The sequence below is a fragment of the Gymnogyps californianus genome, chromosome 3, assembly GCF_018139145.2.
Source record: "Gymnogyps californianus isolate 813 chromosome 3, ASM1813914v2, whole genome shotgun sequence".
NCBI classification, from domain to species: Eukaryota; Metazoa; Chordata; class Aves; order Accipitriformes; family Cathartidae; genus Gymnogyps; species Gymnogyps californianus.
In genome coordinates, this window is record NC_059473.1 from 39,556,349 (window position 1) to 39,581,129 (window position 24,781).

Genomic DNA, 24,781 nt, shown 5'->3' on the forward strand with positions numbered 1-24,781 from the left:
ACAACAACTAATGCTGTTCTGATCTACAAGCTATAGAAATTACAATGTTCAAGCAAATGTTTAAAAAAAAATTAATCTTGTTCTTGAATCCTTTATACAGTGAAATTATTGTGAAATTTAGGGGAGGAAAGATGGTTCTTTATGGCAGGAAAATTTTGCTTTACAGAATATTTTGCGTTTGCCCATTTTGAAGAGCCAAATAGATTTCAAGGGTAGAATTTCGTTTGGTTGAATTATGTAGGTGAGCCTTTGTGTTTTATGTACCCTAACTAAATGCAAGAAGATGTGAACGTACACAGTGTCCTTCTTTTGAGAGGTGTCAGGTGTGAAGAGTTTAGCTTATAGCTTGTTTTACTAGAAGAACCGAATATAACCGGAAATTGTTCTCTCTAAAGGATCAGAAGCACAGGTCTAAGCGGTCAGGGATAGGTAGTCCAAGGGATAGGCAGTCCATGGAGATTTCCAGAAAGCTTCAGTGTTAAGATGACGAATTCCCAGGTGTGTTTCACTAAGAAAGCTGTAGCAGCACCTGCCATGGTATTGGAAGAATGGAGAGATGGAATTGAAATGTTGCTCTTGCATCTTAACTCACCTTTTAATGAACAAGTTTCCCCTGCACATGCTTGGAGTAAGTGGAAAGCAGGTGCTGGAACCATCTTCCATCTGGAATAATTGCTCAAAATAAGTCACAGGATCAATTTTGTCTTTCCTTGTGCCCTAGACTGTGGGTTCAGCTAGCACATCCAGTGATGCTTCTGCCTCCAATGGATTGTACCTGTGTTATTAAGAGTATTGCGAGGTTGTGTTCTTACCATGGAAAAGCGTGTGTTGCAGCTGTCTGTTGTGCTCTCCCCATGAGCCTTCAACACTTCTACTCTCAGTTTTCTCCAGCACGCCTCTATGTGCAAAAGCTGAATTGTAAAGCATGCCAGTTTCAGCCATCATAAGGTTGTCATGCATTTTTGTGACTAGATTATCTATTCTAATTGTTTTTTAGACCAAGACACAAATATTTTGTTGTTCTGAAGAACAAACTCTTATGTTTAGTGTCAGTGTTAGAAATAAGGAAAATAATTAGGCACAAGTCGTTAACTCTTCCTTCTTTTTTAAAAGCCTCTTGCTTTTCTTCAGCTAGGATTCTCCTTTTCTACAGATGAAAAAAGCCTGTCTTCCTTTATTGTTGGCAGCTCTGCACACCTGGAGGTTTGACTGGGAACATGTTCTGAAAAGAGATGCTTTGAATGGGTGTTAGTCTGTGGAAAGCTAAATCTCCCATAGCTGTTACTGCCATGCTCTTAGATTAAATTAAAGAGTTTGGTGTAACTATTAATCACTTCAATTATTTCCATAATTCCAACTCCAAGGCAGCTTTGTATTTTTAGCTGGCTTAGTTGTATCACATGGCCATGGCTTTCAAGGCATTGTCAAAGGGAGAGAAACAACTTACTTGGAAAAAGCTTATTAGGCTGGAAGGCAGAAGTGTTCTCAGTGACAAGCCTTCCTGGTTGTTTTGCAACCCCTGCTTGGCTGCCTGTTTGGAAGCAGCCTCCGTGCCTTGAACTAGAGTGTTTAGGAAAGGACAGGACTTCTTTGGTATATGGAAATCTGATGAAGAACAGTAGAGGGGTAAAAGGCCCAGCTAGCCAGGTCTTCGCTTGTTCTTATGTCAGCCAACCCCCAAAATGGCTCATCTTGAGAACATAGAAAACATCTCATTGAAACCTGTGACTTAAATCCTTCCCAGAGCTGGGCATCCTGCCCAGCTCCCTCCATCCTAAAGTCACTTACAAAAGGGATAAAGACCATGAATCCAGAGAGGGCTGGGAGATTATTGGTCCAACAGACACTCCCTATTCTCTACCTGGATATGAAGCCAGTGTTGACTTAACCCTATCCACTAGTGTAAAGGTTAGAGGCAATCCCAACCTTGCACTGCTTTGTGTTGTTAATGAAATGCTGGAAGGCAATGGAAAGCAGCTCAAAAGAACGCACAAGAAAGAGAAAGATTAATGCCGTGTCAATGAACACTTTAACCTGATTCATCCATCAGTCCCACTGTGTGCAAAGTGAGCCCTAATGATGCATCAGTCATTGGCCTGTAACTTGGTGTATAGTTGTTTTTTTTTCTTTCACTTACAAATCTGTCCCAGTTCCCATGTTTCTGAGATTTTAGATGTAAGGCTTACAGCACGTTACAGAAATCCTGAGAATTATACTTGGGCTAGTGGGCAAAGATAGCTTAAAAGAATTTTTCTTTTTCGGTAGCTCCTTAAACCTAAAATTTCATAGACATCATTATTAGTATCTTACAGGCCAGATTTATTTTTTAGATCAATCAGTGAGCAGCACTTGATCTACAAAGATGTTTTAGAGACAGGTTGTTACAGGTTAACAGGCTGAGTTCAGAAATTGATGTAGTCCCATAAAAACTGGTAGAGGTTACATTGAAGCTAACAGATTCAGTGTAAGTCTATCACAAAGCTGTAAGAGGGCTGGGTATGTACATTAACTGTGCTGATAGAATTTCTATAGTATGAGCTTCTTTGTCCTAACATTTACCTTATGCCTTCTGGTGGCAAATTCAGCTATGCACAAAATTATTTCCAGGTGATCTTTTTGATCAGAGAACTGATTGTAGGGGAAGTACATGTGCAAGATGCAGTGGGGTCAGGCTGCCCTCCTTGTAAGGCTTCACAGAATGACGGGGTAGCTGAGACCAATCTTGATTTAATCTTGATTTAATCATCCCAGGAATACACAGAGGTCTGCTGTTTCATGGAGCAGATGGAAAGACAAAACTGCAAATTAAATGTGAAAGTGAGAGCTGATTCTCACTGTAAAAATTTTCTGTTCTGAATTTATGGTAAATAAGGAGCAGTGGGATAAGAAAATTATGCAGTTCTAGACAGATACAGATTACAGGCCTTTTAATAGAGATACTCCTGTGATGCCCAGTAAGCATCTGTTGGTTACAAAGTGCTTGGTTAGATTTTCACACACCTTCTCTGTTCATCTCCAGGCCTCCACCCCTGCTGAAGGCTGATTTTTTTAGAACTGTATTTAAAATATTCCTGCAAGAATTTGCAGTTACAAAACTCTTTTGCGAGTAGCAGAGCCTTTTATAAGGAGAGAGATAATGAACTGCAGTGTCTTAAAGGCCAATTTTTAAAGGTATTTAAGTGCTTATAGCAATGGAAATTGAATATCTAGATGCTTTTGGAAATCCCTCAAGATGCTTAACTGTGTCTGTAGATGCTTTAATAAATTTGTTCCAAGTGGTTTGCCTAAGGTGCAGTTAGTCACTGCTCGGAGTTGAAAAGGGAAACTTTCTCTTACTGCTGTAGCCATTAATCATTTTTGCCTTCTTTATGACAAAGCGATGGGAAAATATAGCTGTTTATAGAATCTGATGGAATAAGAAAAAAATAGCAATGAGTTATAAAGGAAAACCCAAGTTCAGCTTTTTCTGAGTAGTAGACTTCTGTAAGCTCATGCTTATAACTGTAATGGATGAAGGTAGCCTCCCACTGTTTGTAAAGTCTCTAATCACCACATGGTTAATCAAAATTATTTGCTAAATCCTTTCTACAGTGTGGTTGAGGATCTGGGAAGTACTAGGTAGCAGGTCTTTGAGAGCAGGTCAGAGAGAGAGCAGATTTGAGAGATCTGCTCAATGCATTTTGATAGTAAAAATCATGTGCTATTATTTCTCTTTTCTGGTTGATCATAGTTCTTGTTGCAAACCTAATATCTGGTTTAAGTGTTTAATGTTTCCAAGTTTGCATTCATTTTTCTTGGTATCATCTCATTTACTTACAAACACAGGGTGAGAATGAATGCCAGGTGAAATGATTTTTTGTGTATTTACAAAAAATAGTGGTACAATCCCCACAAGTAGCTTTTGTCAGTGTAATCTTTTTGCCCTGTTTTTCATCATTACTGCATATTCTCAGTTTACTGTTTTTCTCATAAAATGCTTTTGTTTCCATTAACCAGGATGCTGAGAAATTGGCCGGAGAAGAGCATGCCTGGAAAGAAGTCAAAGATGCTGTAAATGAAGTGAGATATCCAAAATCAAAAGAAGGTATCCTTTCAGTGACAGGCTACAGTCTGTCATTCAGTTGTGAAAACAACCCAGAGAGCCCCTTAGTACACAGTTCATCTTTTGAGATTTATTTCCTAAAAGTTTACATTTTTATGTTGTTTTAAAATGTATTTCTAATTCATTTGATGTTTAAAACGTGTAATATTCTTAACTGTGTTAATAATAATAGAGTATCTGATTACTTGGACTAGAATTGCTTCATGGCAGGGGTAGTAGGTACCTAGGATGTGAAGGGATAGTTTGGCTCAGGTTTAGACTTCTGCCATCACAGCCCACCACTTCATATAAATCCACTTCTAAATGAAATAAAGCTTAATCTGAAACGTTGTTAAATTCTTTGTCCCATTACTCCCATTGTGAACATTTCCAGGTTCTCATTCTTTGCACAGCAATGACAATAACAAGGACATAATTACAGTCAGGTTCACTGCAAACATTATAGAATCATTATAATAAATTATAATAATAATATATAATAATAATTGATAATTAAGCAAATTGAATGAGATGATCTTGCACTAATAAACAGAACTGGAGCCTAATGGCCATCATGTAGATATGTGATCCAATTAAAAAAATTAGTGAACAGCAACAAGCAAGAAAAGGTGAGCAGAAGAGAGGTGGAGATTTTTACTAGAAGACTATGAGTATATTGATCCCTCTCTCATCTTAGTCTATTCAGTGGTATTTCACTGACTGTGAATTTGGCCTACTGTAGCAAGATGCCGTACCATTTTCAGAAACATGGGCTTTCTCTGGAGCTAGAGAGAATTAAATCTTCCAGGACTCCTTTTCAGCAGCATAAAAAACAAGTTTGCATAGTGATGTTCTGGGCTGGAAGCAAGTGATCACGATTTTTATTGTAACAATAAAAAAAACCCCTAAGTTTGTTTCTTTCTAATCCAGAGAGGTTCGTTTGTTAGCAAAGAGGAAACACTCATCTCATCTACCTTTAATTTTCATATAGTTTCTAGTCTGTCTTAAGTTCCTCTGTAGTCACTGGATTGACACAGACAATACTGAAATACATCTTCAGGCATTCAGTTATACTTCAGGGCCCAATTTTTTAACCTGAAAGTTAAATTATAGATATGCTACATGCAGTTGCAATCATTTTTATATCAAAAGTATGGAGCCAGAATACTAGTCCTATTTAATGTTCCTATATTAAATTGCAGGAGAAATTGCACCTACTGAATTTTGCTAGGGTCTTTAATTAAGATTACTGATTTAACTGATATTTAAAAATGAATCAAACACATTGTATTAAAAGGTATCAGGACTAGTTGAAGAAACATGTCCTTGTTGTCTGTTCAGCTTCTGTTCTCAGACATAGGCTATTTGAAATGTGTCATCTTTCCTTCCATTGCACCACAACACCAGTGCTAATTGGCATGCAGTGGCAAGTGCAGTACCTGAAGAGGGGGCTTGACGTTTGTCCACTTGCCAAGAATGAATAGAAAACCTTCCTTGCTGACTGAGGCACATAGTCGTTAGTTTCTGCAAATGTAATTTTTTTAGCAAATTAAACCAACAGTTCCTACAGTTGAGAAAGTTAGTGACTTCCAAAATCTGAGCTGCTGATTATAACTGACACAGTGTTGTAATGCTAAATCTGCAGTTAGAAACCTTGAAACAATATGTGTGAGTGAATTGTCTCAGACCCAAATTCCAGTTTAAGCATACAAATTGAGATGCTAAAGCCCAGTGCAAGGGGATTATTGTGGAGAAAAGGATTCCTCCGCATCTCAGGCCACACAACAGTAGCAGAGCTGCTTGAGGGCTGCTCCTCTAGTCTTGGGCAGATACAGGACAGCCAGCTTCTCTTTTGTCCTGTTGCAGCTGATAATGGGTTTTCTAGTTTTCAATTTACGTACCTGAAAATTTGGTCCCAACAGGTTTTGCAATATAGCACATCTGCTATTAGATGCTAGTGAGTGAACAAAGCAGTATAATGAGAAGTAAAAGCAGACAGACTAATACTATGCATCTGCTAAAATGATAATCTTTCAAGAATGTCAGTGCTTTGTACTTTCTACAAAAATTGCATCAAGTGGAAATAATATCCCTCATTCTTTGTTTGTCTGTCCTTAATCAGTTGTAAAAAGTACATGGATGTTTGCCAGAGATATAAAGGTTAAGGTGCAATTTTATAATAACACATTCCTTCCCTTATATGGTTCTTTCAATCCAAAAGCATGAGAGCAATTCACAAATAATTAGTTTAGCCTTGTAACAACCATGCTATAGATCCTGGCCCAGTCACATAGTGGTCACATTCTTAAATTTAAGTATGTAAATATTCCCATGTTCAGGAAGGACTAATTACTTCATCACAGGGTTATCATCGTAGACTTAAATCCATTGCTGGATTGGGGTGAATACTATTTTCAGTAATGTCGTGAAGATAACTGCTGAACTTCCTTGAGTTCATTGTATGGAAAGGACTGTGATACAAACAGTGTTATTACTTCTCTTACTATAAGTCTAATTTTTTTTTATTTATTTTATTTGTCCTTACTGGTGTGTATGGTATCTTTTTGGTGTTTAGCCTGCTTGCATTCTGGGACTCCCATAAAGTCCCAGATGACAGTACTTATTTAAGATCTGAGAGTATTGATATTCAGCTTAGATGTGGTCAGAGAGAGAAGAATCTGGTCCACAGAGAAGTCAAACCAGTGTAGAATGTAATGAAAATAAGTGTTTTGTGGTAAGGAATATCCAACTAAAGTGAACGCAAGCCCCAGCTTACTTTTCCTCTCTTCCAAACACACAAAAAAATCTTCTTGTAGCATTGGAGGTAAAAATCTTCTTTACTGCCAAGATCCTTAATCCTGAACTAGTCAGACATCAGAACTGCGATGCTTTTCTTTCTCATGCATGAAACATGGAGCTGTACCTGAAAAAAACCAATGCTCTTTACAACTGTTTCAAGGAGAAAGAAAATTAATTAATTGCAAGAAAAGGTTCTAACTTCATGAGAATTCTAAACCAAATCTTGGGCAGCTTAAAAGTATGTGTCATTATTTTAATATATAAAAAATTAATTTTCTTTTTTTTAGCTGCAGAGACATTTTGTTAAGACACACTTCCATGGGTTCTTGCCCTTGGGCATAAGATTTGGAGGAGTATCTTATGTAAATAATAATGTTTGAGCCGCTAAATAAGAAGTATTTGAATTTTAGTTTGTTATGTATTAAAATATCTTTTCATTTTGTCATCTTTCTTTTACCCTTTATTGCTGAAATACTGCCTTCTTTAGAAATTGTTTTGCTAAATGTAAACAAAGCATAGTTACCTAAGCTACCACTTCTGAGTTCAAGTATGCTTTCAAGAATAGAAGCAGAGTCTGGAATGATGGCAGCTTTTTTATCTTAATGCCCTGTAGCTCTTACTCCTTGCTAACAACATTTAGAACTTGTATTTTTGTTTGATTAAAGATATTTCTTTAACTAAGGCTAATAACAGAGTGGGAGCAGGTTCTGGCAAGATGCCAGAATCTCTTGAGCAGCAATATGGGTCATCTTCCAGACACAAATATCTATCAGCTGAAAATGCTTGACTGTGCCATGGATGCCTGTATTAACCTTGAATCCTGGGAAGAAGCTTTGTATTATGGCAGCAGGACTCTGGGACCATACAGGTAAGAGATGTAATTGGTTCAACTATTTTCAAAGATGGGGGGAGAGGGGGCAGTCTCATTAAAAGCAAAGATTGTGTTTCATCTAGATGCTTCTTACTGTTTTTATTTCTTGCTGTATATCTTGCCTTGCTTTCCAGGTTAATGAATGAGGCAGAACTCCCATTCTGCTTCCACAGTCAGGCTGAGAGCAAATAAAATTATAATAGGAACTATAATAATAACTGATTATTAGCTCCTCACTGTTTCATGTGTTCAGATGCTGCCCCATCCCTGATCAGAAGCTGACTTTCTGGTTCAGACTCCATTGCCATGAGGGTATCAGTGTTTTATGCTGAACTAGGTCAAGCTTGAGGGACAGGTAGCTGGCTGAAATAATGTATATTCTCTGTATACTCTATACATAGAGTTTACAGAAAGTAAAAAAAAATCTTGCAAAATGAAGTTTCAACTGGAAATGAAAAAGCCCCTGGACCTTATTTTGGGAAGGGGCCAAGGTGGTGAAGCACTTGCTGTTCTTCTCTCCTGGTCAGTACTTGCTCCTATGCTATGTGCTGGGAGAGTTTCTGAGTCTGATGGCCTTTTATCGATAAGGAAGGATGCTCTAGGAGATCCTGCTTCATGTGGTAGGTCTTGAAATTGATTGGAGCCTGGAGCTGTAATGCAACTTTGGTCATCTAGTGGAGAAAGGGCAGGTGCTGTCTGCTTTGGTCTGTGTTCTAAAAGCTCTAAGACTCAAATCTTTGGGTTCTGGATATTTGTGTTGTTTGTAACTAAATATAAACCTGTGCTGAATGTCCAGACATAATGTCATTCATGCATGAATGTTCATTCTTGGTAAGGTATTTTTTAGAGTATCTATTTCTTCTCTGTTGGTTCTTCTACACCATGTGATATTCCAGTACATAGTGTGATGTTGAGAAGTGTGAGGTGCAGGCTAGTGCTGAAAAATATGTGCTGCTGTGAATATGAACATCTCAGATTTTACATGTCTTCCCTAATCAAACCAGGATGCCATCAGCATTCAGCATTTTGCCTGAGGAAGTTTCATCTGGCAGCCTGTTTCTGAATAAAATTCTGGGCTTTACTTGAGAAACAACATAGCATTTCAGAGCTTTCACTATAAAGTAATTAGCAAGAAGTCTGCATAGGCTGTGGTACACCAGAGCTGTAGAGAAGCTCGATGTTCATAATGCCTATTACTTTTCATAGAGGAGGGCATGAGTGCCTACAAATTCTCGCATTTCTTCAGGGTGAAATTGACATCATGCGTGTCCCACTTAACCTTTCAAACAGGGCTTATGTAGTACTGCAGCAGTACATGCTTCCTGCCAGCCTTCTACCGTGTGGCACGCTCCAGATGAACAGAGTAATCTGCCTGTTTAAACGTTCCCTTATTAAATAAAAAAAAAAAAAACAGCTCACTTTTTTTTTTATTTTATAACTTGTTAACTCAGTTCTTCACAACTGAAAACTGAGGATTTTTCTAAAGACATTTCTGAGAGCAGAGATTACAGTGAGACCAAGTGCAATTTTACCAGATAATTTAATAAAGCTTTCTCTGTTTTGCTTACTGAAGTGTATTGTAGTTTTCAAGCTGTTTAATGCAGGAGTTTGGAGATGAAGGAAAGGGTTCGACTGTGCATTCAATTAGTATCTCTTAAGGAATGCTATTTACATGAGATATTTGACCTTTTTTGCACCTTGAAGAGCTTGTCCTTGTTTTCTCCTAATCCAAAAGCATTATTTAAGAGAGATTTTCAGTTGTTGTTTTTTCTTTATACCTTCAAGTCATCACTACAAGCTTTGACACACCTGAAACAAAATCCTCAGTTTCTCATTACAACAAATTGTGCCCTAAGCAGCAGGAGAGCAAATCCTAGGAAATCTTTCGGGATGCATTGAATTTCTCCTGTTGAATCAATCTACTGCTTGGCTGCTCCTGCAGTTCCATTATAGCTATCTATTTTCCTTTCCTCACCTCTGGAAAAAGTATTCATACAGCTCTCCACAGGGAATCACCTGAGAATTTGAGCAGTCCATATAAATAAGAAAACATTGTGACAACTTTAAAGGCTCTGGGGATTTGGTCAAAAAGAATTTTTATTTCAGGTAATGTGTTTATTGTACATTTTCCATTTCTTTAGCAGCAGGGTTAATTTTCAGTACTGTGTGACGCATTGTATCGTAATGTATGTTTTCATTATGATGGTCGCTGACTTTTTCAGAATCATCCACTTCATGTAACTGGCAGAGACAGATGGTTAAACTACATAAAACTGATTTGTCATACTGAATACCAACCTCTATGTTTTAGGTAGTGATGATAACCTATGAGGAACATTGTTTAGGACCTCTCAAATATTTTTAGAACTTCCAAAAGAAGGGGAGAGATGGTGACTGTCAAGATGGAAAGCTAGCTTCTCCTTTTGTGCTGAACCATAACTGTCCATTATTTGTTAAAACCTACAACATGTAGTTTCATTGAATAGCCTAAGCCAAATGTATCTGCACAGCTTTTCTTGTAAATGTCACAGTAATAGTCTGTCTGTCCTAGTGAGAACTTGTCCTAGTGTTTGTCCTAGTGAATTTGCCTAAGTGAAAGCTGCCCCACATCATAGTCAGCACTCAGCAACTTGCAAAAATAAACTTCCTTTCAAAAATCCTCATGAGCCTTAACCACAGAATAACAGAATATCAGCAAGAGGTGTTACATGGGTTTGTCATGTCTCAGTTAGCACATTCATGCTGGGCTGACTGCTGCTCGTGAAGGATTGGATTCAGAGATCTGATCTGAGTAAGGCAGACTTCCTTTAGGGAAGTCTGAAGAAGGACCCCAGCATTTAGCCATTAAATTGCAGAGAAGGCACATATGTTCTGGGGATTGGGTTTGGGGTTTTTTTCCCCCTTGTCTCAAGTATTCAGTGCTTACACTACAGACAGAGTGGAAGTATGCATCTGTTATAAAACTCTGCTAGATGTCCTCAGCTATTGCGACAAGAGTAACAGGAGGAAAAGAAGTAGCTAAGTGACACCATGGGCCTAGTGGATTTAGGAAGCAGAAGGGACTGGGTAAAGCCGTGTTGCCTCTCTGGGCTCCTGTGGCATCAGGTCTGGTGAGATTCTGATACAGAGACGTCAAACATGTTTGTCTGTTTCTGTTCTGCACTGCTCATAATCTCCTGCTGAACTTAAAGCTAATGTATAAGTCCCACTGATTTTCAGATAGGCTCTTTTAATTAACAACCCTTCATCTCCAGTGCTGCGGCATTAGGAGTTACTGGAGGGCTCCAACATTAACGAGAGGAAATTCCTTCTTTTCATCGCATACAGAAGTGTTGTACAGAAGTGCTGTTCTCTCTCTTCCCCCGGCAGCCTTGCACATCCTTCCCCCTCTGTCCTCCCTCTGCTGAGTCAGCACTGATACAGGGCTTGTGCTGATGTGGCTGTTCTGCTTCTGGAGTGAGAGGGAGCTGGGCAGGTGCGAGCATCCCATGTTTGTGCTAGACGTGCATCATTTGTCTGCTCTTCTCACTCCTCCTATTCTCTATCCCTTCCAGTGATGTTTTGCAGTATCCTGTTACTTCATCTTTCCTCAGTGACTGAGGTCTTTTAGGGAACAGGGAAAACAATCCCAGTCAACAAAATTTCGGATTGTTTTGCAAAGGGCTGGGTTTAAGAACAGTGGCTGGGATGTGCTTCTTGTTGAGTATTTTCTGAACACATAGTTGAATATTCATTGTGTGAACAAAATGTCAGCCAGGAATTTTTGATTTAGAATTCTAATTCAATAGGTATGATAGACTGTAGCTTCTAAGTATGTGAGCTTCAATCAAAAGGCAGATTAAAAATTGGTGGTTGCTACAGTATCTTTTCCATGAGTCATGATCTTGTAAAAAAGCCAAAAATAGCTGTAGAACCTAATATTCTTGGAACATACTCTGAGCCTATTTTCTCTTCTTCAAAAAGGCTCTCCAATAAAGAGTCTGATTTTCTTTTGGTCTGATTTTCCCCCCTTTTCAAATGTGTTTTACAAAAAAGTTCTACTCTTACAGGTGTTTTGTAATACACACATGATATATGCAATGACTGGAAATAAATTTAAATTTTTCATCTTTACCTATGATCAAATATATACGGTTCTTTACTGAGTTCAGCAGACTCCTGAGTACTGGCTAGTTCTGAGGCACTTGACTTGAATTTACATTTACATTGAAAGTTAGTGTACCTAGAAAACTCAAAAAAAAGTGAACTGCAGTGATAAATAGGACCACTGGGGGATGCTAGTGCTTAAGGGTTAAAGTCTGGATTCGGCTCCAATCGGCACCCTGGTTGTGGGAGGTCCCCTGGGAACTTGTGCGTGGCTGGCAGATTTCTGAACCTACAGATAGTAGTAATTCAGTGACCAAAGTTCAGTGTCTTAATCATAAAACATCAGTAGCAAACATAAATCTTACCTCTGGAATCACCTGAGAGAGAGACAAAAATGTGAAGGTGGAGAAAGCAATTCAAAGAAAGAATGAAACAAAGAACAGAAAGAATAAAATCTACCTTGCTCACTTTTCTGGGGTTTTAGAAAATGGCCACGGGCATTTATCTCTAATGTTTAGAGCAAAATGTGTGGAAAGAAGAGAAAAAAAATCTTACCAAAGAACTGTAAGAGATTACAAAAAATACAGCTCATGGGAAAAACTGAATAGCTGGGGTATCCTTTCTTTCTATTGTCTAAACAAAAAGTTGTGAATTAAGATTTAGGAATTGATTTTTAGTTCATGAATGGTTCCATTGATTTGTCATCTAGAGATGGTAAGATAGTAGTCCCAACTAAACATCAGAGGTTTGTGAAAGGAAGAACTAGGTACATTTGCTAAAAGAATAGGTCGTGTCTGTGCAAATGTGCAAGATGGGGCATCACAGCTCATTGGAACCTCAGGGAGCTGTTGCTATAAACTGAGTGAAGACCGCTAAGCAGCCTTGGTGCACCTTCAACATAGGGAAATCAACAGAGGGACGAGAGCTTGATAGTGACAAACTGCTAAAGAAGGTAGAAACAGTGGACAGCACCAATATCACCTCTCCACTTTCCTCCCAGGTTATTGACAGCAGATCACTCTTCACTGCTTGTGTTTAGCGAGTTATATGAAATGAGCTGACACTATTAGCATAAATCAGTGGAGGCCAAACCATCTTTACAAACCACCACAGCTCATGAAGCAGTTAGAAATCCTCATGAGAGACTGTTGATGTTATAAGTTATATTTGTAGTCTAACAAAAACATTCTTCACTTGAACATGTGTCTCCTAGTGTAAGTCAGACCTTCTCATGCACGGTACTCTGTATATTGTCCTGTTATACAGCTTTTCAAAAAATTAGGATATATATGAACATTTGTGTCATTTGTATGATAATTGTCTTTCTTCCTACTTTATCCCCACTTATCCTTTATGTGAGATAACACAGGCCTCACAGTAAAATTTTTTGTTGCATATTTGTTATACTAATCAGAAACTTAAAGATGGTTTGTGTTCTGGAGAAGTTTGGATATCTCTTGTGCAGATCTGAAAGGACAAAAATATACATCACAAAACCACGAAAACTGTAAACTCTAGTTCGTTCTTTTTTGTTGGCCCTCTGGGTAGGAAAACCCAGTATAAATTGGAGAGTATATTGTCTCTGGTTAATTGTAGGTAATTATTCCAAAAGACAGATGTTTGTAACAATATTTGCACAATTTCTGGCTTCAGTGTACCTATTTTATAGATAAACAGGGAGTATGCTTGTCCCTGGCCTGGTATCTTTAGGAATCCCTTAAAGCACTTCAGCAGCCCACTCCTATCTTCCATTCCTCCCTACTTCCTCCCCTCCAGACCCCTCCAATCCCAACAGCCTTTTCCAAAAAAGAAAAAGAAATGTTTTATGTCTGAACGTGTTGTCCCCAAAAGTGATACTGAGCTGCATAATCCTCAATGACTTCTGTAAGATCACACTCCCATAAGTGCTCCACCATCTACCTTTCCTCATTTTCTCATATTGTGCATCTGGGTAAAATTTCTTACTATTCTCTCCAGTCATGCTGGCTGTTTTTGAGGCATAATTTCGATGTCTCTAGGTTGTCCAATATACTCTAGCACATGTGAGTAGAAGTTCAGCAACATCAGTGTTAATTTGCAGTACCTCATTCAGTATATACCACATTTCTTAGGTAGGCTAGGATTTTCTTAAATAGCTTCATTGCTGCAAGATTTTCCTGACAGTGTTCATCCAGTAGCTCTATATTTGTATCCTGTATGCTTAGGAGCTTCAGTTTTAGCTTCTAGTTTCAGTTTTAGTTTCACCTTTCACTTATGCCAAGAGCTATTTGAATCTGAATTTTACAGATAGTGGTCTCCTAGTGATGTTAGTGAACCAAACCATGAAGTTTCCCAGAGTTTCATTTTTCTCTGACACAACTACAAGTGTTGATTTCTTCATCTTTCACATAGCATTTCCAAGGTGTTTTAAGACACTTCTTGAAAGAGCTGTGTTCTCTGTCAATGATAACTTCATCTGTAGAGATTTCTTTTTTTTCACTGTAGGATCTCTTTCAGATTAAGATGTTAGACCATTCAGGGCTTCAGGCTTTGTCTAGAATAAGGATTTCAGTCCTAGTCTGTCTGCCTACCAGAACTGAAAGATTCAGTTTGGTTTTGTTTTTTTTACTTAAGCAGTAATAGTTGGTATCTTTGTCTTGTAATCAGGGGATTTTTTTTTTTTTTTTTTTTTTTTTTGGTACATGCAGGCTTGCAATTTACGAAGTAAGGACTTACGCAGCCCTTACCTGAGCTCTTTTCATTAGTCTGCTTGCTATTACACACCAATTAAAGGATACACATGTATAAAGTAGAAGTGAGTATTAAACATGTACTAAGCAAATACAAAGCTCTCATATACTAACCTACAAATGCATGAGCAGATATTGCAAAGACCTGTGTGCTGTGAGAAAAATGCAGCATAGTTATTCAAATGGAACGATTTTGAGAACAATTGTTGGGAATTCACAGTGTCTGTGTGAATTTTGCTAAGAAGAAAAGGGGGGAGTTGATGGCAAACGGATTCTAAACAAAGGTTTGGTTACAACCTGAGCTAAAATGGGATTGGGAAGTGATATCAAGGGAACAATTAACAGTTAACAATAGATATGTATGAAGCATATGTGGAGTTTTGGATTCCTTTGACAGTAACTGAGCATTGCTTTGAAAAAGCTATTTTAGAGGCAGAAGTCGTGGTGAAAAGGGAGATAAAGCGGGGGAGAATCACTAAAAAAGAAAGACAAACTTACAATACTATCTCTGATGAAAGAGACAAAAAAGGAGAGAGGGCATACAGAAAATAGCAGCAGAGAAGTTGTAAGGAACAATGCATTCTCTGGGGGGAGAATTAGGAAGAGTCTGATTTTAGTCAGAAAATATATATTTCTTTGTTTGAATAAATTGTCAATTTGAGTTGAGGAGACAGAGAGTGGAGACTGGGCAGTACTTCTAAGGAGGAAATCAGTTAAGAGTTCCTAGTGGTGGAGATGTGAACAGTGGTGAAAACAGTCTAAGCAACCTTAGAGATAAAAGCTGAAAAGATGAAAAAGCAACAATTTTTTCTATTGAAAAAGTGGAAAAGTTACGGAAAAGGAAAAACACAGTTGTGAGGGAGGGAAGAGGAAAGGAGCAGCAGATAAGGAGAGCAAAGAAATTGAAGAACGTAGACTCTGTTTAAAGGGTGGATCAATGAGATTGGCCAGGGAGAGTGAGTGATGGGAAGATGGTGCTTTGAAGAGGGGCGTGCAGAACCAGAAAATTGAAGACAGTACTGTCAAACAAGAACCATGCCAATGAATGACCAAATTCCTAGTGAGATGATCCATCCAGCAGGGAAACCAGAAAATGAAGGTCAGAGAGGTTCTGCAGCAAAATAGGTGATGCTCAGTAAAGCTGAAATTTCCCAGACTGATGTTGACAGGAAAGGAAAAGAAAAAACTGAGCATGCAGGTGAGAGCAAAAGATAAGTTACTGCAGTAAGCAAATCCTAGAGACCACACAGTTACTGGTGTGATGGTAGACTACGAGCTCACCGGCTCTTGAATTTACCAGTTATTGAGTAAAAGGGCTAAAATATAATGGAACATCTTACTAGGAATGCATTACTCGGATGTCCCTGAAAACCAGAAATATCCTTATTTTCAGGTCCTGTGTTTACTAAGCTTGTGCATAATGCTACTTTAGTTAACAGGTTCATGCATACTCCTGTCCACCATATCAAACCTCTGTGACCTATATTTCTCTTGACCTGATCAAAGTCTGTTAGTCAGTTTTCCTTAACCCCATAAAACCAGAAAATCTAGTCCTTCTATACAGGGAACATTTGGAGGTATCAGAACTAGTTCTAAATTATCTAATCCTGGTATCAGAAATGACACAGCCGTGTTAGGATAGCACTCTGCCTCATATAATTAGAATTATAATTGTGCCATAGGGGAATACTCAAGGAAATGCTGATAATCTTGACTGCTACACAAATACTAGTTGCACTGCCTCATAAATACAACAGTTCCTGGCCTTCAGAAATTTAGTCAATGGCTAATCTTCTCCTTACTTCTCTGTACAACATCTAAATGTTGGATTATGCAATTTAGAGTGAAAGGGTTGACGGTGTGATGTGACCTTATGCTCACCTGCAAAGCCCTCCTGCATGTATTGCCTTGGCTGCCACCAAAGGTGCTTCTTCCTTCCTTTCCACTCTGGTTTTCTACTAGAAAATCTATCTGCTTTAGGCCAGAACCCCAAACACTGTCTGCTGGTATCTAACCTTGAGATGTCTGCCAAGCCCCAGATAATCCAATTCCGTGGTTAAGCAGGTGATTCAGTGCTTCTGCTCTCCCACCCCCTTCCTCTCCCAGATGCCATTCTCTTCCCTTGAGTATACTGGAACCTCTTTTCTCAAGTTCAGTTTGTCGTTTCATCATCAGGCAAGTCACAGAAGCCTGAATAACCTTTAGTAACATGACTTTGAAGATGAAAGTAAGAAGGAAGAAACAAAAAGCAAATGACTGTGGGTAGAGAGCTACAAAAATGATAACTGATTACAAATGTTGGAAGGCTAACAAAAGACAGGCTATAGCACTGCTAAGGAAAAAGGCTCTGAGAAACAGAAAGTAGGCTGTGCAAAGGGCCATGAAAGCTGACAAAAGTGAGAGCAAGATAGAAAAAAATCACCTTCAGAAAATGATGCAAGTCTACTAATGAATAATAAAAAGTAAGTATTTTACAAACAAAATAAAGTCATCTTGGAGGAAAACTGAGGAATGCAATGCACATATGACCAGTAAAGGGAGAGAGGGAAGAGTATAGGCAACCAAAGAACAATTACAAGAAGCCCAGAAATGTCAAAATTAGGGAGGAAAAGCCTTTAACTTCTCCCCATCATCACAAAAGATAAAAAAGAGAGAGGGCAAAGAAAATGTATACTGCCACAGTTGCAAACACTTTCTTAAGAGGAAAATCAGCTTTCTCTAGCCATGCAGTGCGCTCTTGGAAGATATGGTTGATGGGCTGCCAGAAGTGAAGATAAAATTCTGGAATCAAAGTGTGTTCATTACAGCCACACCATGAATACATTTCCATATTAATTCAGGTATGTTGAATGATGCACACCAAAGATTTAATGTACTTTTAAGGCTGGCCAGCATTTCAGAAGTCTTCTGAAAACTGGCAAAAGTGACAGCCAACGAGTAGAAGCATCCTAAACCAGGTCTTTCTACTTGATTCATTGTTGATGAAATAGAAAAGAGAAAGAGAAAAGAAAATCTTTTCATGCAATAGTGTCCTTGGCAGACTTTGAAAAATTGAATTAGATCCTACACTGCTACAAAACAAAAGCCTCAGTATATACAGTCATAAAAAGGAAAAACATTTAGGAGATTAATTTTCTTGTCATAGAGGGAATTTGCAAGATTTACCACAGCATTTTGTGGAGAACTTCACTTTAGACAGTGGCACAAAATACATGTTTTAAAAATGTTTATGTAAATACGGCTGGAGATCTTGCTTTCAAAGAATGGGAAATTGCTGCATGTTGTACTGTTTGAGGCGTTCTGAAACACAGACATGGTGTCCTATGAAACATAGTGTAACTTCTCAAATCTTATAAAAAATCACACAAAGAGCCTATGACCAGGGGAATGTCCTACTAGTTAGTTGCTTGCTCTCATGACAATAGCTAAAGATAAGTTATCTTAGATATTTGTCTCAGTACTGCACCAGCGTAAGGCCTTTTATTTTTCAAGGGATTTCAAAATGTGTAACCAAGTTGAGTAATATTACCTCTACCAATTCAACATCTCAGAATTTTGAGATGAAAAGCAGGTTTACGTGCTTGCAGTAAGATAACATCCTGAATGCATACTCAAGCTTTATCTGTTGCTACCCGTCTGGATTCAGTTCATCTGTGTATTGTCTTGCTGGCATGTTTGCAGTGCAGGTGAGCTCTACCAATGCTGGATATTTATCAAGAGATGCTATCAAATTGTGCAAGGTTGCTTGTGCCAGTAGAGAGAAAGAAAGAGAGGGAGGGGGAAAAAGTCTTTTTCATGTAACAGAGCATCAACATTAAGCTGTGACACAAATAAAAGTACATTGACTTTCACTAAAATTGTTAATTTTATTAAGTACTCCATGCTTTCACCCCCCTGCCTTGCTCTGAGAGCAGCATTGTCCCAGGGAAGTACTCCTGTCTTCTAATACTTTTGGGAGAACAAGAAAGTACAGTGGTTATACACCTCTGATGTGTTAAACTGTGTCCATTGATGAAGAACCAACTCCAGATATTGCAGTGGGGCATGACTTTTCCCCTCCCGTTTGCAGTGGCGAGGACTGTCACTGTGCCTGATCTTTGCATTTGAAAAACACCAGGGGTAGAGCATTTACTGCATGCAGTGACACTAATAAAAACCCACAGTGAATTGTACTCAGACCTTGCTAAGTTAAGCAAGGAAAGAGTGACAACAAACTTACTGATAAATAAAAAGGACACAGCTCCATAGAAAACAGTGGGAGTTTGTGGATCCTGATTTCACCGAAGGTCTCAGCAACATACAATTCAGTGGCAAAAGGCCTTCACTGTTGGTGATAATGATGTGGTGTATATAACTGGGGAGTCAGTCTGCTCAGGGAGTCAAGCACTAAGTTTTCTTCTATAAAACCTATTTCAAAGGTCAGAACCAAATATTTACCAGGTTGAAGGTGGAAGAAAATTTACTTACAATTTCTCCGATATTCACCCTAAAATGCTATCCTTTCCTTTTTGTGCCCTATATTTAAACATAAGACAAGGTGAGGTTCTTGGCTACTCTGAACTAACTGAACTTGTTTTACATCAGGTAAGGATGTAAAGGATTCTCCATGAAACTCTACCTTTCTCCCAGTCACAAATGCAGATATTCATGATGTATATTCACATTTTGCATATACTCATACCAGTTTCTCTTGCCGTTACTGCTTCCTAGCTAGGTAAATTCACAATTAACTGGATTGCTGATGCCTTTAGCAAGTTGGGTTGTATTTTACTTCAGTTTTGTTGCTCTCATTTTTTATATCTGCCTATTATTCCCTGTCTTTGCAGTAATTTATCAAGATCTATTTGTAATGGCTTCAAGCAAATATATGCATGCTTAAGCCATACAAGTTGCATTCCAGTAAACAGCGCAATCCTTTGGCCATTTCTGCACTCTCCTCAGGTGGCTCATCCCTACCCCCAGGGCTACCCTTTGGCAAATTGCTGCTTGCTTTTGTTTAACTGAGGCTGGCAAAAGTGATTTGATTTCCAGGGTCTTTGGCAGTGCTGGTGACAGCAATGGCTTATATAGAAAGATACCTTAGCCTGTTCCTGAAACAAAGTTAGCGTGTGTTGTATTCAATACAATAACACTACCCCAACTTGTGATTAAGTGCTTAGTGAGTTCCATTTCCTTATAAGAACATGTGTAAGAACCCAAGAATGTATACCACAAGTGAACTAAGCATTAATCTGTCAGCAGCTTAAGTGTGTTTGGGATAGTGCAATGGAAATATGCGGTATAGTGACACAGTGTTTGTTCTCTGGGAAGCACTTAAGAGCAGATGGAACCTGTAAAATAGACTGATTCATGAAAGTGTGCAGCTTCTATCAGATTTTTTGGATGCTTCCTTGTTTTAGCCTAAATAAACACAGGCCACATATGCTTGAATTTTCAGTAAGGTGCCAGTAGCTGCAGGTGGGGAACCCAACATTAATAGGTGCACAGAAATTCATCAGGAAGGAACTTTTACTTAAAAGGCATGCTTCTCTCCTAAAATAATGAGATGGGTAAAAAATACAGTATCATTGTGGATATATCCTAAGGAACTGAAAAAAAATATTAAGGATTCTACAACAACATAAAGAATACGATGCTGGAGTCTCATTACAATTCAATGGAAAATTGAGTCCATAGCAGGCATGTCTTAAAATTCTAGTATAAATCAATAGCATCTATAAAAATGAGGTAGGGTTGTATGGAAGTGACATACAAATCTGTAACATTTAATAGAAAAACATTAAGCATCCTACAGATCTGTTGAAGCATACTGTAAAACTCTGCAGACAATGGATATAGTTGCAAGTTGAATTCCACTAGGGTATGTATGTAAGGGAGACATTACATTTGTATCCTTAATGGTGATTTTCCGAGCTCCACCACTTGCTAATCTGAAGAAATAATAAACCCCATATCAAGATCTGGAAGACCCTTATATTTGTGCAAAGCTTCACCACAGTCACTACTTTACGAATTTTGAGTTGTGTGCCATTGTGGTGGTGACAATTCAGTTTTTGTGTTCCAAAATTTACATCAAGTTGAACCTTGGGATGGAATTTGCAGACAGCCTACATTGACATTTATCCTATTGTTTTATACTGAATTAAATCAGCTTAATAACTGAATAAAAAAAAAGGCTAGATTTTCAGAAGCTTGGGTTTTTTTCATTTTTTTGAAAGCAATCAAATCAATATGTCTCCCAAAATAAAAAAAAGGATGTGGATTTCTAACGTCTTGCTTTCTGTGTAGTGCAGAATTTCTGTACCTGTAGCAGAGACCTTGTTTCAGCTGATTGCGAGAAATTTGCCTGGGGTGAGAGGAGTAAGAAATAATATTAAAAATGTGTCTCTGGAAATATAATTCTACTCTTGTGAATTATATGTGCCGCAGTCTCCAGTTAACTTTAAAACTACATTTTATATGTTCTTCAGGGTATAGTTTATAATATTCTATTGAGCTAGTTTGCATGTGCTGTTGGTAGGAGGACACATCCTTAGCATGCTTTTGAAAGGCTCAATAAAAGTCATACTTCTCCAAACCTAAGTGAATCTTGACTATGCGAAGTATGGCAAAACATGTATAGCTGCAAAAAAAACCCCAGACCAAAACCCTCCATTTTTCCCAGCAATAGTGTATCATGCATATTCTTTCTGCCCAGAGCACCAGAGAGCAGAACGGCAAGGGTCTGGGACATGCTGAAAGAATGCCATACATTGTCCCAGTAAGCGCTTGGTCCTGCAGCAACCACTAAGAAATTAAAGATGTTTTGGTGTCAATGAGGCTTCTATGATTGTGTTGTCTGTGCCTTTGCTTGTTAGTGCTACCTAGCAACTTGCATAAAGACAGAGATGTCAAGCGTATGAAGTTCCTACAAGTTTGTAGAAAATAAGAGGCCACATATAGAGTGCCTACAAAGAGAGAAGATGTTTAAGCTCATGTTCAAACATATCAATAGACACCAAAATGTCCACATAGCAAAAAGCAGTTTTTAATGTCCCAGTGGTGGGAAAAAGCTTCACACCTATCTTACTATGGTAGCGTAAAACAACCACAAACCACAAGGAGTTTGGTAAATTTTGGTGCTCCTGTAACTAGTTGAACTCTGTCATTCTGCTGCTCACCTCAGTGGCACAGCTGTAGGCAGAAGGTAAGCCCTTTCTCACCCACATTGGGGAAAGGGAGAAGGTACAAAGAAGGTGAGAGCAAGCCATAAATAGCAGCCAATATATTTGTTTATTCTGAGGCCCATATTTCTCTTAGAAGTGATGTCATCAGAGCTCAACATCCGCATTTTACAGGCATAGTACTCCGTGATATTACATCTTAATGAATGCTTCAGATTAACAGAATTTGCACAGTATCAGTGGAAATGTTTGCTTTCCTGCCTGCTTTTTGTGCTACAGAATTGTTGATTTGGTTTGTTTTAATTATTTTGTTTTATTTTTAATTTATGGAGCAAAAAAATTACCATGGTAAAAATGGGGCGAAAATTTTGAAAACAAGGAAAATCTTGAATCCTGTCTGCAACTTCAATGTTACTTGAACATTATGTGGAAAAAAAAGTCATTGCATACACAGCAGTTCTTACTGCACTGCCTGGATGAAGTTGAGAGGGTTTGTCAAGTCTGCATTCTTTTATATATCAAAGTAAACACAATCTTTGGTTAATGTGTTTGGAAAAAATTCAAAGCCATCAGGTGGAATACTTGGCACTGTTGTAGTTACTGGCAAAATTCTGTTGGCTTCATTAGGGCTAGAGTTTCATCTGTTGTGCTGGTTATAGATCAGTCGGCTGTAGATGGCTTGTGGATGAGTCATATGGAAGTGTCCCCAGTATCTTCAGAGCTGTCAAGTCTCACACACTGGGTAGGAAACTTGCTCTTCTGACCTCTCCCTCATATTCCCCACCCCCGGTGCAATGGCTGTTGCTTTTCTCCATCTCCATGTCTGTCGCATCTGACAATGAGGATCCCTGGGAAAAGTCAGCTGGAATAATTTATTGCTAGATGAATCATTATCCAGGAGCAATGCAGTGACAGGTCCTCCTCTCTCACGTGCCTGGAAGTGCAGACAGTCACACGCTCATACAGTCATCATCAAATGCGTGAATCTTGTGTGTATGGATCCTGTAGCGTGTTTCTCTTCTTCAGTTCTTTATGGGCAAGGACACTTTCATAAATCCAAGACCTGATTCTCTTTCATGTACATAGTTTTTAAGTTAGCAGCCTTCTCTGGAAGTAAGAGAGCTGCACTTACGACTTTTGTTCACTGTAGGAGGTTTTGTTACGATATGTTGACAGATGTTTCTAATTCTCCCTGAGTTCAATGAAGCATCGTCTGCTCTTTAATTTTAGTGTAGCTATGTTTTGCAATTTTACTTTAATCTCAATAGTTTAAGATACTTGCTTTTCACAGTCTTATGGAGATTACAAATTATTTTATCATGTAACCCAGACAAAGCAGTGATTTCGAAAGCAAAGAAGATTTCGTGAGGCATCAATAGAATGTTCTTCACTGTATAACACACCCTCTTCTGCTAAGTAAAAGGGTTTTGGATAACGCAAAGAAAAACTATTATCAAGTCTTTTTTTTTAATTATCACTCTTTAACTTAACATCAGTGAAGAAAACTACTGAGTGAGAGTTCAGGGAAATGAAAAGGGAACTTATAATCAATAATTTTGAAACTGTCCGACTACATTACTTTCCTCTTCTTGAAGAGCACACTGTGCAGTGTAGGAGTTTGTCATAAATTATGGTCTTTTTTTGAATGGCAGTCCTTAATAAGCTGATATTTTTGTACTTAACATTTCTCAGAAACTTTTTTTACATGGAGATTGTGTGGGGCCAAAAAAATAATAAGATTGTGTATCCAATTTTGTGAAGATTGATACTTGCATGACTGTTGCCCTCTTTACTCTTTCACAGCTTTTGACTGTGAAAGTGACTTCAGTACAGTGACTTTTGATTTCAAACTGGTTTTTAAAAGAAGACAAATAGAGGTTGGTGGATCAGAGGGACCAGAAGTAATGATACTATCTAACTTAAAGTGATAGAAAAAAGAAGTCAGCGTGTAGTGTAAGTCTAGATAGCTAGTGAGAATAAATCCAGCCTCTGGCTGACGCTGGCAATATATTTGGTAGTGGAAGTGTTGGGGATGGCTCATCACAGTCTGAAGGAGCAAGCCCTGATTTATGTACTGCCTTGTTTTTAAGAGCTGCCACCATTGTTCCTTCTCTATTGTGAAAATATCTCCAATTTTGTACATGATTTGCCTTCTGTGTCACTGCACGTTGCCCTGTTTCATCCCTGACACCAACCTATGCGTGCCCTTTGACCAAGCTATCACTGACCTTTAACTTTCTGCTGATACAAATCATACCGGTGACCAGAGTCAAGTGATATTTATGTAAGATGTATCCAGCCCTCTGTATCTAATAGGAAGACTACATTATTTCAGAAAAAAATATTATTAAATAGACATACTTTATAGAATGTTGTCTGGTTTATTCTCCTCCTGAAGACAGCTTGCTAACAACAGTCACTCAGGAGATCTGTTTTTCTTCTTTACATTTAAATGTTTGCCTTTTGTAAGCCACAGATTTCCCTGAAGTGCTATCCATAAATGTACAAGCATACGGAAAAGTTGGCTGCAGACATGTGCAATGAGCATATTGGAAACTTGCAGTCTGTGGACTCCTCAAATCACAGGTTTTCAGAGCCTAGCTCAGTATGTTCCTTGTAGCCTTTCACTGCTTGTTAACGCATAAGTCCTTCATGATAGCTGTGAGCAACACCAGGACAACTTCTGACTCTAAGAAGCTCCAGGCAGTGGCATGTCAGCTCTAAAGGAAAAATACCACCATGCCAATGCTCAACAAGCGAGTTGTTCACTGGTCTCCAGAACTAAGGGAGCTATTTTTCCATTAGATTTTTGTCTCTGATTGACTGACTTTTTGTGCTGATTGACTGAATGATAGCTATGCTGCAGTGTTCATGCACTACTCATTACATATCAGAGAATTCACTAGAGAGACAGCATAATGGGTTTTATAGTGCACAAACCAGAGTTTCCCATGAGTGGAGAATTTATAACATTTTTCCTGCATGCATTCCATCATATCTATCTCGAGGCAAGCTCACACTGTGTTCTTTACCTTGGGGAACGTAGTATTGG

General features: G+C 38.4%; 1 protein-coding gene across 3 annotated transcripts in view; it reads left to right on the forward strand.

Annotated features, from left to right (window-relative positions):
- SMYD3 (SET and MYND domain containing 3) overlaps positions 1–24,781 on the forward strand; it is a 432,268-nt gene that overhangs the window by 374,335 nt on the left and 33,152 nt on the right. For all 3 annotated transcript variants that reach the window (XM_050894927.1, XM_050894928.1, XM_050894929.1), the window contains 2 exons: positions 3,997–4,084; positions 7,574–7,748. In XM_050894927.1, coding sequence (XP_050750884.1) covers positions 3,997–4,084; positions 7,574–7,748 — 263 coding nt within the window. The remainder of the gene's footprint in view (positions 1–3,996; positions 4,085–7,573; positions 7,749–24,781) is intronic.